Source organism: Sciurus carolinensis, chromosome 1 (genome assembly GCF_902686445.1).
Source record: "Sciurus carolinensis chromosome 1, mSciCar1.2, whole genome shotgun sequence".
NCBI classification, from domain to species: domain Eukaryota; kingdom Metazoa; phylum Chordata; class Mammalia; order Rodentia; family Sciuridae; genus Sciurus; species Sciurus carolinensis.
Window position 1 is genome coordinate 49,921,304 of NC_062213.1, and position 15,946 is coordinate 49,937,249.

General features: G+C 32.5%; 1 protein-coding gene across 1 annotated transcript in view; it reads right to left on the reverse strand.

Annotated features, from left to right (window-relative positions):
- Nucleotides 1-15,946, reverse strand: part of Cnbd1 (cyclic nucleotide binding domain containing 1) — a 484,214-nt gene that overhangs the window by 187,432 nt on the left and 280,836 nt on the right. Inside the window, exons 6-7 of the mRNA XM_047565748.1 lie at nt 15,037-15,168; nt 13,731-13,863 (exon numbers count right to left, since the gene is read on the reverse strand). Of these exons, the coding sequence (XP_047421704.1) occupies nt 13,731-13,863; nt 15,037-15,168 (265 nt within the window). The remainder of the gene's footprint in view (nt 1-13,730; nt 13,864-15,036; nt 15,169-15,946) is intronic.

Below are 15,946 nucleotides of genomic sequence, written 5' to 3' on the forward strand. Positions count from 1 at the left end.
CTCTGTCACATACTTGCCCCAAGTTTTCAGTTCTCATCCTGATCTTTTGCAACAAACCAGGAACCCAATATTCTTTTGTTTGTGTGTTTGTTTTTGGTTTTGTCTTTGTTTTTTGGTACTTGAAATTGAACCCGGGGGCAGCTTAACTGCTGAACCACACCCCCAACCCTTTTTATATTTTATTGATCCTCCCTAAATTGCTGAGGCTGGCTTTGAACTAGCAATCCTCCTGCCTCAGCCTCCCAGCCTCTGAGATTACAGGTGTGCACCACCATGCCCAGCTACCAATATTCTTTACTGAATGTACAATTTAAATTCCCCTTAATCTATGGTTTTCTGTGAAGTGAATTTTAATCCAATTCAGAATTATGTGTACCCAAAGGCTTACCATGTCATTTACATAAAGGTAAGGAAACTCTAAATGGATAAAAAAAAGGGGAGGGGATGGAATGTTGTGAAGAGCTTTTTAGCCATATGTCTACTTCTTACTGTTATTATATTATAAGAAAAGTTTCTGAAACCTCAAACAGTTTGGCACTCTTTTCTGAAAAAGAGAAAAAGGAAATTCTAGAAATTGCTCTGTGATCTAACAAGGCTGTAGGGCCAAGGAAACCCTGCCGTGGGAGCAGAAGCAGGCAGTAAGTGCAGAAAGAGATGAAGGAAAGTTAGTCCCAAGGGCTCACAAAGGCATAAATGGAATAAATGGAATGGGCACCTGACTTGAGTTTAAAAAATAAAGTTTCAAATTTTTATGGCCTGGAGTCACAAAATTCCTACCCTTGCTAACAAACAGGCACCTGCTTTGGACTTTTCCTAACACCAGAAAATCTCCTGAAAAAAATCACATAAAATAATGAAAAGAGGATTCATCTTCTGGATTTCAAATATGATATTTATTAAAAGTTATATGGTTTGAGTATGAGATACCTCCTGAAAAGCTCCTGTGCAGGAATACTCAGAGATGAAATGGTTAGATTATAAGAGCTATAACCTCATCAGTGAATTAATGCATTTGATGGTCTACTGGGTGGTAACTGTAGGTAGGTGTGACTTGGCTGGAGATGGTAGGTCACTGGGGGCATACCCTTGGAGACTATATTTTGTGCCTGGCTCCTTTCTCTCCTTTCTTTCTCCAACTCTCTCTCTCTCTCTCTCTGTCTCTCTCTGTCTCTCTCTCTCTCTCTCTCTCTCTCTCTCTCTCTCTCTCTCTCTCTCTCCTATGAGCTAAGCAGATTTCTTCCACCATGCCCTTCTACCATGACGTTCTACCTTACTTCAAGTCCAGAGCAATGGAGTCAGTTGATCATGGACTGAAACCTCTGAAAGAGTGAACACAAAATAAACTTCTCCTCCTCTAGGTTGTTCTTGTCAAGTATTTTGATCACAGTAATGAAAAGCTAACATGAGAGTCTAATATTGGAAAGGCAAATTTTTAAGATTTAGTTTTCACAAAAAATAAATTAATATTAATAAGAAATAAGGATTAGTGAGAAACATAGATGTTTTTATAAGTGAATGAGACAACAACTATATGGTAGTAATCAGAAAGATAATAGACAAAGATCGAATGTTTTCCCTGATAAGTGGATGATGATATATAATGGGGGTGGGTAAGTGAGAGAAGAATGGAGGAACATTAGATTAATAGAAGAAAATGAGAGGGAAGGAGGTATGAAAAATGGTGAAATGAGACAGACATCATTACCCTATGTACATGTATGATTACATGAATGGTATGAATCTACATCGTGTACAACCATAGAAAGGAAATGATGTAACCCATTTGTGTACAATGAATCAAAAGGCAGTCTATAAAAATAAATAAGTAAATAAATAATTTAATGAAAAAAAAGAAAGATGATAGAGTAGATGTTCAGTTAACACAAATGTTTCTCTTTCTCTATTCACTGGGCAATAAAGACGCCAATGCAGACTGAATTCCCATCTGTGTTGTTCAAGGGGCAGGGTTTTGGTGTGGGGTAGCAACCTGTTTTAGAAGCAGAGAACCATAATTTAAAATACCTCATCAGGTTTAAAGATAATATGATTTAACATGGTCCTGTGTAGTACACTAAAAACCCATGCAGTTCATATTACTTTCTTGGATTAGGGGAGTGATGTATATTTCCCGTATATGACATAAAGGATACATATACATTATCAATACATATGATCTATTGCAATTGGGGTCTGAAGTTTTGTGAAGTATCAAATTTATTATAAGAAAAGTATAGCAATGAAATTATCATCTTAATATCAAAATCAGATTTATAAAACAAATTAAAGATTTCTTTCTGAAACAAATTTTTACAAGATGCTTTTAAGTTCTAAATAATCTGATGTGTGTAGAATACAACTTAACTTTCATAAATTCTATGATAGTTTTAGAAACAAGCATTACTTATAAGATGTATTAACTTCCATGAAGATTAAGATTGTGATAGCTTATATATAATACTCAAATTCCAGGAGACTATTAGTCTAATATAGTTTATTTTAAAATGAAAATAAAAATATTACATGTGAATACATTTTCACGTTATTTGAGATCTTATGTACACACACCACAAACACAAACACAAATGCACCTATAAATGTGTGAGTCCAGAAATATTGAGGACATTCGAAGGTCAGAATTTTAAAAACCTATATATAATGAATGACATGGTTTACTTCACTACTCACTTCTTATATTCACTAAAATGACTTATAAAACAGCCATATAGTTCATCTTTATTGATAATTTTAAAAATTTAGTATTATAAACCTGTTATACCAATATTTTTGTCACTTCTCCTGTTTTTCAATATCCAAAAAGAGGGGTTGCATAAACTAAAACTATACCCTCCGTGATGACAGTCATTATCTACGTGTCGCGATTGATTGTTTAAAATGTGGCTAGAGATTTGCTGTAGGTGTAGAACACACACTAGATTTTTTTAAAAATTTGAAAACAAAAAGGAATATAAGTTTCTTATTGGTAATTTTACATGGATTACATATTGAAATTAGACATGGAGTTAAATAAAATGTTTTATTAAACTTATTGTCATCTGTTTCTTTTTCACTTTTTTAAATGGAGCTACTAGAAAATTTGAAATTACATTCACCCTTTGAGTTATTTTTCTGTTGGAAAGCACTCTTCTAGATGGATACATCCAAAAAGCCATATATTATTGCATGATGATACTTTTTCACTTAGAGCCTGTTTTATATTTTTAAATTGTATTTCTCTCTTTAGAGACATAAGGAATACAACATTAAGAAATTCATCATCATTGGTCATGAAAGTCTTACCAAGCTGCGGAGCCTGTGCCTCGACCATTGCAGTTCACATCCCTGCTTCTCTGCTTCGTGTTGTGCCATTTGGTGAATGGAGCTCAGGATGGCTCCATTCACCAAAGGCGCACTCTGGTTTTCCTTGCTTTCACATTCTAAGGAGCTGAACCTTAGAATCTTGAAGTAAATAACAGAATCACTTTTCTGTTTTCATTTCTTTCCTTTTCCCCCCTTAAAATCTGTAACACGGAAAACTCTACATACCTAATGACTACTTCCTATTGAGGGTGCTGCCTGTTTTCTTAGCTCTCCAAATGAGAAGGAACCTTCCAAACAGAAAACAAACCCAAGAGCACGCACAGCCAAAATGATGGTGCAAACTGTCAAGACCACAGACTTATATAGGATTCCACTCAGATGGGAGGTGGGGATGTTGTAACGTAGTGTCCTAATCAAACTGCTTCTTAAATGCCTGAATTATTTTAGGTTGGTAGAAACCAAATTATATTGTAATTGTACTTATTTATTTATTCGATTATAATTAATAAATAATCATTATGTAATATCTAAGATATACAGAAAAGCAGAAAAATGCCATCAATGCTGTTAAGCAATAATAATCATTATCAAATGTTTATAACTAATATTAATTAGAGAATAAGAGGTAGCACTGAAATAGGTTCCACTATAAAATTTTTAGAAGTTATTTTTATTAAAATGAATGGCATTAAAAGTCATTGTAATATATTCAAAAGGCTATATATTTGGTTTACTTAGAAGAAATAAAATCAAATATATTTTCATATATTTTGTTTGCTTAAAGTGTGAAAACATAGAATCATGCCATTTTCTTTTCTAAATAAAGAAAAATGCAACTTTAATTTTAAATGTCAAGAGATAGAATGCCAAAAATTGCATTTCATTGCATTTTATTACATAATTTTTGTCATGAAAAAATAAAAGAGGCAGTGATCATGTGTAGGAATAGACAAGGTAGTGGGAAGTGGCTTATTCTGTACAGAGCTTCAGTAGTTGCCCGTGTTGGCTTATGAAAAGTTTTATTTACTCAAGTCGAATTTGAATAGATGAGTGTTCTATTATTAAAAGGTGTTTAATTGTATCCTATCTATTTCCAAGGGGTTTGAATTAATTAAATAAATGTTTAATTCATTTAAATTTAATTACTATCTAGCGGCTAGAAATTATTTAAATCCGCAGTATTTTTTTTTTTTTACTTTACATAACAGTTTATCATATTGCTAATCTTTATTCCACTATTAAGAAAATTAGAGGGCTAAATTCTGAGTAAGAAATTAAACTATACACTTTCTACAAAGCACATATGGATAAATCCTACAGATTTAAATTTCTCTTTTGTACAACTGCAAAATCAGCTGGGAACAAAATCAGTGGTTTCATAGTGCATAATTGTATTAGTTTCCTGTAGCTGCTATAACATACTGCTACAAACTAAGTAACTTTATAAAAATGACAGAAATTTACTGAATCCTAATTCTGGAGACCAGATGTCTGAAGTCAAGTCTTAGTAAGGCCACAATGCTCCCAAGAACTGACTCTGTGTGTGGGTTGTGGGGGGACAGGGGGACAAATTCCTTTCCTTTTCTAGCTTCTGGTAGCTGCTGGCATGTCTTGGTGCTCCTGTGTTTGTGCCCACATTGCTCCGGCCCCTGCCTCTGTCTTCACATTGCTGTACCTCTGATTGCTTTTCTGTCAAATCTCCTCTCATGTGATAGCACCCAGGGTCAACCTGATAATTCCTCCTCGAGATCCTTAATGTTATCACAACTGTTGCCCTGTAAGAAAGTAATCTGTCTCCTGCCACCATATAAATTAATATTTCTAGATATGGGGAATAGGAGGTGAACATACCTCTGGGAAGTCATTTTTCTGCCTGTCATAATAGGAAAGGAAATAATCTGTGTATGCACTTTTTTTTTTTTTTTTTTTTTCTTTTTGCGGTACTGGGGATTAAACTCAGGACCTTGTGTTTGCGAGGCAAGCACGCTACCAGCTGAGCTATCTCCCCAGCCCAGGAAAGGAAATAATCTAACCACAATATTTAATTTTTTATCTATCAAGCTGTTCACAGCTTTGCAGTTTCAATCATGTGTTTAATGTCTACTGAAAAGAACATTTCCAAGCTGATCTTCTCAAGTTTCAAGTACATTTAGGTTTTAATAGTAATGTATTTCATTTGTTTTTGACAAAATTTTCAGAATTTTACTTCTATAGTCTAGTAAAACCTAACAGTTTTAAAGATTTTATCAACAAATATCCAGATTCACATATTTTACATATAGGCCAATAACTATAAAATAAAACAAAATTTCACAAGACATATGTTAACAAAATATTATATTTTAGCCATAATATCTCTGGGGTAAATTATTAGAGAACCTAAGAAGCAGTAGAAACTATTGTGAAATTATTAAATTTTACAGTCATCACACATTTCTATTACTAATTACTACTCTAGTAAGGAAGGTGTACTACCACCTCATAACAAAACAGTTAAGCAAAAAAGAAAACAAATCTTGTAGAACAAAAAAGAACAATTTTTAAAAAAATTTATTTTATTTTATTTGTTCTAATTAGTTGTACATGACTGTAGAATGCATTTATACATTTGATAGATAATACATAAATAGAGTGTATCTCTCATGTTTCTGATTATACATGTAGCAGGATCACATCAGTCATGCAGTCATACATGAGGTAATAGTGTCTGTTTCACTCTACTATCATTCCTTCCCCCATACCCTTCATGCAAAAATATTGTAACATAGAAAGATCAACATAGAAATATTGAATTATAACTAAGTGATCGTGACAAATAATATTTAGAAAGTAAAGTAATAGAAATGCATGCATTCTGCATTTGTGTCTTTAAACGATCACTATTACTATAAATCTTTTTAATAGTTAGAAATGCAAATTAAAGATGAAGCTGAAAAAGATAGTAAGCAGGACCTTTAGCAGCCAGAGGAACATTTGCAGATGTCAACAGCTAGAGGTTTTTAATTTCAATGACCAAAAGGAGAAAAAAAAAATTTACACATTTTGGAGTAAGAACAAATTCAGACTCTCAATGGGAATTACAAATATCTATCCAGAGGGGAAAGTCAATGAGTCATTCAGAAAGCTATCTGTAGCTTAAGCTCTGGGTAGGAAAAAGAGCAACTCTCCAGTGGTTATGTATAAATAATGGCCTATGTTCAGAAAAGACTCAGAGCCTAGACAGGATGGTCTGCAGTTAAATAATTCTGGAAAATACTAGAAAAAATGTTTGTCCTACCTTTGTGGGTGATGGGTGAGAGTGCAGGTTCATTTCAACTCATGCTTCAGAATCTCTGCCTGCTGTCTGGGGGAAGTGTTTAGGCGGACATCCATAGACGCGCATGTCTGTGCTGCAATAACATTTTTGTTGAAATCTAAAAATCCAAAGTGTCCCCGACATGAACAGAGCGCCAGACAGTGGTGCTAAGGAACCCTGGAAATGTATTTGTAAAGGTCTGTTCCCACATGATAACCCTGGATAATTAAAATGCTTCTCACATTAATTTTTTTTTTCCTAGCAGCATCATTGTGTTTTTGTACCTTTTGCCTGTACAGTACCAAAATGGACCCCTAATTGTTCTCATTTCAACCTACTTCCATCTTTCTTCTGTCTGGTTTGTTATTCTAAATCTTTTACTTTTTCAGGTCTCTCTCTTTATTCAAAAGCCTTTATTTTATACATTATCTATAAAATATGCTAAATCGTATGAACATGACCTCTGAAATGCCTTAGACTCTCAATGGTTTTGTCTATGCTCTCAGTGATCAGGAATAAGCTCCTGACTTATATTGTTTGATCAGTTGTCCTGAGTCAAGATCTGCAAACATATTACACTATTTTCCCTGCTTAGAATGATTACTCCCACTTACTCTCTAACCATGACCAGAAAATCCTCTCTTCCATTTAGTTTCTAAAGTAGCTATTGAAAAATAACCTTTTAAATATATTGTGGTAGATAATAAAATAAAAATTATTTTAATGGATGATATTTTTGACCTATTTCACTAAAATTAAAATTCCACTCTTGCTTTTCTTTTTCAAATTGTTCCATCTCTGATGTAAAAAGAATCCTCATGATAATAAAAAAATTATAGTTATTAAAATATTTTATTTTAAGTGATTTAACTATGCTATTTATCACCACAAAAGCAACCAGCATAATATTTCACATATAGTAGGTGTGCAATAAAAATATTCATTGAATAATATCCAATGAGGATATTCTGAAAAGTACTTACTCAGGAAGTAGATTATCTTTGGTAATATGGATAACCAGTGCGGTTGGTTTTACAAAAGTCTTTTATCTAACTTAAATAGAAAGAAGTGGATTAGAAGGTGTTAGAAAGTTCCAGAAGGCTCAAGAAACTAGATTTCAATATTATAGGGCAAGAAAGTAATACTTCCAGTGGAAAAGTCCACTCACAATACAGAAATAGAGGAAACTCATTCCTGCTGCTCTGTGCAATCTCACCACTTGTGATCCAAGAGCTGGGCCTGAAAACCAGCATGCTTGTCACCATGCTTCTAAGAGCTGATCTCTGACTTTCTCTAAATATGCTGTAAGAATAATTGATGGGCAGAATTCAGGCCATCGTCGAAATTAAAACTTTTACAAAAGATTTCAGAAGAAGGAGGCTTTAATTTTTCCAGCTTCTGCTGGCAAGTTAGAAGTGTTAGGAAGGGGCATTGATCAATAAAATCTGCAGTATTTAACATACTCAGAGGTTGTTTCTTACAGTAATAATGTTTATCTTTATAACTCTATAAAAAATTCAGTAAGTGGGGAATATACCTGAGTATACCTAAATTATATTTATCAGTGATAATTCAATTTCTCATTATCTTATATAATAGAAAGTTGTATATATAGCACTATTTAAATATAATGAATTAAAGTAAAACATTTATTTGTTGAAAGAATCTACAAATTCTTTTGCTACTGGTGATTTAAAGAAAATAGACTTTTAGACATCCTTTAACTAATGTTTCCTTAACACCATGCTAATATTTGTCTTATTTAACATCATCTCAAATACAAATTGGCTTTATTTTACTTGTAGGATGAGGTTAAAACACTGGTCTACAAGAATTTTTAATAGTTGATTTATTGCAATGATACACCTCTTAAATTTGCAAAGATACTAAAGCAACAAATTGCAGTTTAATCAAGAGATTTAATTAAAAAAAATGTGCTCAGATATTTTAACTTCAAATGAGCAAATATAATTTCGCTTAAATGGAAAAAAAAAAACAAAACTTGTTGAGTACTAAAGTAACCCACAGGTACTAACCAGTAAAGACTTAAATTGTTTTCTTTTGGGAGTAGTAAGTCATTACTTGGTCTAAGGGAAAACAATGGCATCAAAATACTATTCATTCATTCACCAACAATTTTTTCAGTGGCCTATAAATTCTAGATAATATTGGATATTAAAAAGAAAAAGTGAACCCATTCCAGAGGAATTTAAAGTCTAGAGGGGAAACTAGACTCAAATCTATTAATTTTGACATAGAACAGGAACTAGAAAACTTCAGTTTCTGGGCCAAACCTAGCCCCAGGTCTGTTTCTGAATAACCCTCAGCTAAGAATGATTTTTACATCTTAAAAGACTTTTTAAGAAGAGGGATATGCAACAAAAATAATACATGATCTGAAAAGTTTAAAATATTTACTATCTGCTCATTTACAGAAAAAGTTTGCTGATATTTCAGATGCAAAATAAAGATTGATCTCTTAGGGAAAAGAAACAGCTGTAGAAGCAAAATAGATCTAGAAAAATTTATTAATAATAAGTAAATTTTGTGAAATGAAGTCTAAGGAACGTCTCCAGCAACAGAGAACAACCTGCAAAAAGGCTTAGATGGAGTGGGAACAGGAGAAGCACTAATAAAATGTCCAGATGGTTCAAACAAGAATAGAAAGGAGAAAGATGATTGAAAGTAAAACCAACACGTCACAGCAAAAATTCTGAAAATCAAAGACAAGGATAAAATATTGAAACTAGCAAGAGAAAACCCTCATTGTGTATAGTTAAACCCAAAAATGATTGACTGCTAATTTTTCATCAGAAACAATAACTCTAGCTAGCAAATACTAAGGATAATAAATTCAAAACATGCAAACAAGAACTCTTACTACAAATCCTACACCTAGCAAAGGTTATCTTTTGAAAGTAAAGAGGAAATGCAGTTCTGCTATTTGTTTGTAGCTTACACTCCTTAAAGAAATACTTGAGAAAATTCTTGAGACTGAAAGCAAGCAACTCAAAAAAATCAAAAAGTGTCACTAAAGGCAAGTATGTAATTAGAAATGCTATTTCTAGTTCTCTTACCCAATTTAAAGAGTGATAATGTAAAATAGTGTGTATATAAGGTTGTAGGGCTGTGTAACATATAGATATGTATAATATCTGCCAATAACAGCATAGCATGGGAGATGGGACAACACAAATCTAAGGAGTAAATGAATGGGACTGGAAATGGTAAATAATAAGATATTAAATGTAACAGATATTATAAATAAATATTTGATTACCTTTTTCTGTTTGTTTAAAAGATATGAAAGTTTATAAAATAATAGTGCACTGTTGATTTGCAATGTGTGTGTATATATGTATATATATACATACATACATAGATTGATGCAGTATTATAATATATAGTACATAAAGAGGAAAATGGAGTTATATCAGTATAATATTTTTATATCTACCTGAAATTATGCTATTAAAAAAATTGAAAGCAGTTTCAGCTTAGTTGAGATATATATGCTAGATCCTAGAGTAATAATTAAGGAGGCAAAAAATACAATGCAAATCATTAAAGAAAATAATGTTACATTAGAAAATACTGACTTAATAAAAGAGTCCAGTAAAGGAGGAAGGGAGAGGAACAAAAAGACATCATAATCACAGGCATGTGACTATCGGCACCCCCTGCAACATCTGATTCTGGGATGCTTGAGTGTCCCTTGGGACTGTTTTGATCCTCAGCAGAATTTGTTAATCTGTAAGAAACTGAGGTCAAAAAGGTGTTGGAATTTAAGAACCTAGTACTTCAAAATTTTTTTAGGTAGAGCTTTAAAATACATGTTCTGTGGCTATTAAACATTCTACTTTTGGTCTGCAGTGACTAGATATCTTTTTTTTTTAACTATTATTATCATCATTATTATCTTCACATATATTGTCATTTAGAACTGAATTGATTGCTACTATTTTTTTCAGATTATGTGATTATCATGTTTGCCATGTCAAATTACATCTGAAGAAAAATGGAGCCTACCAACATGAGCAAGATTAAAATGAAAGAAAGACACAAATACTAAATGTTTGCTAAGTTAGCTTACCATTTTTTAATACACAAGATACATATAAGAACAGGTGATTAACTAAGATAAGGTGGTCGTTAATTTCCTGTCAGCAACATCTTGAAATACCACCTGGGAAGACTTTGGATGTGATACAAACTGGAAAGGCCAAAATTACAAGTAACATTGTATACATCCATGATAATCAGGTTCCCTGGGTGCATGAAGCAAAGAAGGAAGACTTAAGAAGTTAACAAAGGAAATAGATCTAGCCACAAGCTTTACTTATTTCAGAGATTTCAAATGATTAATCCGAAACTCTATTAAGCTTTAGAATAATTAACTAAATCCCTATGAAACTTGTCCAATATATATTCCTAAAATAAGATCAAAACACACATAATTATGTTTTGGAAATCATACTACAGTTAATTTTAAACCCAGATAATTAAAGTATGATTTGAGTTACAATCTATTTTTTCTGGTAATAATTCAAAAATAAATCTTAAACAAAGTCAAGAAGTATTATATCCGTGGCTCCTCTTTGATATATCAAGCTTGTCACTATCATAAAAGAAAATTAGATTAGTTTGACAGGATTTATTTTTCACTAGGTATGTTTACTTATATGAACCATAGTATTTCAACATTAAAAGGGGCTTTAATGATCAAGTGAAATTGCCATTCTTCTTTTAAAAGAAAAATGTTTTCTAAAACTGCATAAGTACCACACATCTATATGTTTAAAAATCAGTGACAAAAATATTTTTGACTTTTTAAATATAAAATCAGATTGTCTGATGCAACAGATAGTTTAACAAATATCATCATTACTTTCCAAGGAGGCATTTATCAAAAAGAAAAACTCTACATTTGTCTTAATTATAATTATATGCCTAATAACGTTTTTAGCTATTCAATGTTAAATTTAAGTATTTTAGATTGAGAAACAGATTATTATTAGTATCCAAACATGTGCTTTTTAATTTATTTGGTTACTAATATAAGCATAATCTTAAATATTTCTTCCCTCTCTTTTAATCACCTTAAAATAGTAATGCAATAATATATTGAAAAGGCTGAGATATCATTTTTTTTATATTAAATGACCCTGGAGGTAAGGCAAAAACCAAAGTCTGATATTTCTTATATATAGATGGAAACCTATAATAAATCCAAGATATCCATATTTTAAAAAATTATTTCTACCCAATAAATATGCTAAATTTTGAAATGCTACATTCCCTTTTGTTATATGTCAGTTTACTACTTATCTTCCATATGTATTTTGACTAAAATTGACCTTATTAGGAAAAATATTTCAAGAACAAAAACACAATATGAATATTCATTTTTTATAAGCAAGAGAAAATATATGTATGTGACTAAATATAGGTTAAATGCTATACTTCAAAAGAATGACAGATGAAATATAAATGTAAGCACTGGAAGAAAATTTGGAACATAAGCTCACCAAATCTATGGTTCATTATAATATCCCTGTTCTTTGAACCATAAACTTGCCACTAATATTTACTGTTTTCCAGGTTAAAAAATAAAAATCCTCTGTCCCAAGCAAAGTTGAACCTCACTCTTTTGTTGAATAGTAACTCCTCTGAGGATATATTAGCCAGAATTCATGACTTGTCAGCGAGTTATTTCTATTAGAATAGTCTCTGGAACTTGTAACTCAGACTTTTTTTTTTTTTTTTTTTTTTGGATTACTAAGGATTAAACTTGGGAGCATTCCACCTCCAAGATACACAAGATATAGCCTCAGCCCCCTGACCTTTTTTCTTATTCAGATGCATCTATAACTTGTGACCCTTCTGTCTCAGCCCACAAAGTAGCTGCAATTATAGGCATGTACCACGATGCCCAGTGAGATGCATTTTTTTAGAACTTTAATCTCAAACAATTTAGAAATATCCCTTACTACAATTATGCCTCTGTGGGCTTTGGGGAAAAGTATTTCTTTCAAAAGTTTCCTTTTCCATTACAGTGAAGATACTAGCCCTTCCACAGTTTGAGGAGAAGAAAGAGGCAAGGTACATTTCATTCTGTTCTTTGCAATTGTTTCTTGTGTGACCATAATGATTCCTTACTGAAGTAAACCCACAGCACTGATCCACCCCACACTTATCCTTCTGTCTTGGTATCTGTTGACCAGTTGGTTTTCACAGGTGGACAAATTGTGCATCAGGACTCTATGAACTTACGCTTTTTGCGTATGCATACCTGGGGAAATCCACATCCTTGTTTTACTAGATATTAAAAATGTAGACTCTCCAGTGCTATTTCCTCTTACCTAAGTCTTACTTATTCTCTGTACAAGTGAACATCACTGATCTGAAAATCCGAATTCCAAAATACTCCAAAATTCAAGAAAATTCCACACTTGACATCAGATGACAAATTGCAATAAAACTACAGAAGCATTAAAATATCATATTAAATTACCTACAGTTATGCATATACAGGTATGCATGAGGTATATATGAAATATAAATGAATTGTGTGTTTAGATTTGGGTCCCATCTCTAAAAATATCTCCTTATGTTGTGTAAATATGTCATAATCTATAAAAGATCTGAATCTGAAAAACTTCTTGTTCCAAGCACGGTGGCTAAGGATACCAACCTATAGTTATTTTTTCCACTGATAATATATGTATAGCACAGATGTCAATTAGCTTCCTTTCTTCTTAAATATTTGTCCAATCGGGAGGAATAAATGGCTGTAACCACCCATTGCATTTCTCCTTCACAGATTGACCCCTGTTTGTGACTGTCAGGTTGAGGCAAAAGGAGCAGTACTACCAGGGAATACAGAGGAATGTGGAGGTAAGGCTAGTTATGAAACCACTCCTCAAGTCAATGCAGCATCATTATCAATAGGACACAGATATAATCTAACTGCCCAAGTCAAAAGTAGTCACTAAGCAAATTAGGGAATACCTATACTAAGAAATATTATCTCAAAATATTGTAAGTTCGAAGAATTACAAATTCCAATAATAAAATGTTATGTAAAGAAAATTATCTAAAATTGAATTAAACTCACCATGACCTGGAGGAAATTTTTTCCATTTAAGTAGTGGAATTAGCTCATATATGGATAAAGTAGGCCACTCCTTATAATAAGGACACTTATGGATTAATTTCAACTTTTGTGTTTTTTCACATTTTATTTTTTCCTGAAAAAAGGATGTTATTATCAAACTTCCAATATGAGGAAATTTAAAAACAAACAAAAAATAGCAAACTGACAAATGGCAGAAAAAGAAAAATAAAGACAATATAAAAGTAAATTAGTGTAAAATACATTTGAATTTTATTGGGCCATCATTCCATGACCACATTGCCAAATTGCAACATTAATCTCTAGACCTGCTTACTAAAATTATATTTTCCCATTTTTCCTTCATAGTATTTTAATACTTGTATAAAAGTTAACATTATTTAAAGCCCTCTCATTTTCAAAACTAAATTCAAAAGTCATATTTAATAATATTAACTACATGATAATCATATTGGGAAAACATTTTTTTAAAGCCAGACACTCTGATAATTGAAATAAACTGGCACCAGGTATTTAGAATGAAGTTGAATTCTGAGAAAGTTATCTGTACCACTCATAATGGGACCACTATATCAAAAGAAATCCCCCTTTAGAGACCTAAAGTGAGAAGATAGATACCTCCCCATCTTCAACCAACATGAACCGCTAATTTGCCAGCACCCTACAGGACCTACCGGGGTCTAGAGCCTATCAAGAAAGCTGGGATAGCAGGTCTAGTGAGACCTCCCATTGATTTCCAATGACCTCTGCTCATTTAGAACAGCTTCCTCTGCCACCCAGGGAAAGAGAAATAGAATAGAGGAAAAAAAATTAGATTTGACTAGAAAAAATTAAATTATTAAATTTACTAATTGAGTTGCCTTAAAATTCCAGAAATAGGGGGTCAGAATTAAGTTGCAATTACCTATTCATGTAGCCCTGAGTTTGAACATCAATTGTAACTATGGAAAAGCATGTCAATTGCTCTAAAGTTAAGACTAAGATAGCCAGAAGAGACTTGGAAAGCAGTAATGCTACAGTCTAATCATCTAATATTTCTGGCACATGATATGTTGTGGATACCCAAAACACATATTTGATGAATGAATGAATGAAGAGTTTGGAATTCATGAAAACCCAAAGGGCACTCAAAAATATTCGTAAAACAAATGCATAAAGACTCTTGTTTTCATCTCAACCACCGAAAACCAGCAGAAGCTGCTTAAGTGATGTTACTCAAATAAAGACATTTTTATGGCTTCCAGGTCAAGTCAAATATTCAAAAAATTAAAAGATGTGGGCATCATACCAATTTTAACTTCGCATATTCCTTTGCAGGGATTTTAAGAATTTCACAATTGTCTTCTGTCACCACTGACTGTATTTCTAATTCCTTCTCAGGTGTAACTTCCAGTGATCCAAAAGTACTCAATTGTCCCAGCTGTAAAGATACCAGAGAAAATTTAAGTTCTTTTAACACTTATTGACATAAAATGCCAAGGAGAGTGATAGGAATAATCTAGGTGAGTCTGAAAAAGGAATTGTAGCTCAAGCTGCAATTCTATGAAAGAAAGGACTCCTGATAGCCCTTGCAGGGTGGGTCATACTTCTCTCCAATATCACTTCCCTATAGTAAGAATTTTTTTTTTTTTTTTTTTTACTCTTCATCAGCATGAGGAAAATATCACGAGAAAAGATCTTCTTTTATTTTTTTCACTAGTTTAAGTGCCAGGATAATGGTTGGCACATAGGCACAATTCAATAAATACTTGAGCCTGGCATTGTGGTGCACACCTGAAATCCTAGCTACTCAGAAGACTGAGGAAAGAGGATTGCAAGTTGGAGGTCATTCTGAGCAATTTAGAAAGACTGTATTAAAAAACAACAACAACAACAACAAAAAACTTGTGATGTAGCCCAGTGGAAGAGAATTTCCCAAGCATGTCTGAGATTCTGAGTTCAACTACCAGTACCACACATACATATAAAAAGAAAAAATAGATTAATATTTGAAGAAAGAATAAAGATAAATCACACACTTACATGCATGTTCTTTTTATTATTCTTCTGACAGAGAATTAATATCCAGAATACATAAACAACACATCACAAAATAATAATCCAAACAATACACTGGCAAAAGAACTGAACAGACACTTCTTAAATAAGTACAAACACCCAATAAGAATATGAAAAAAATGGACAACATTTTAGCCATC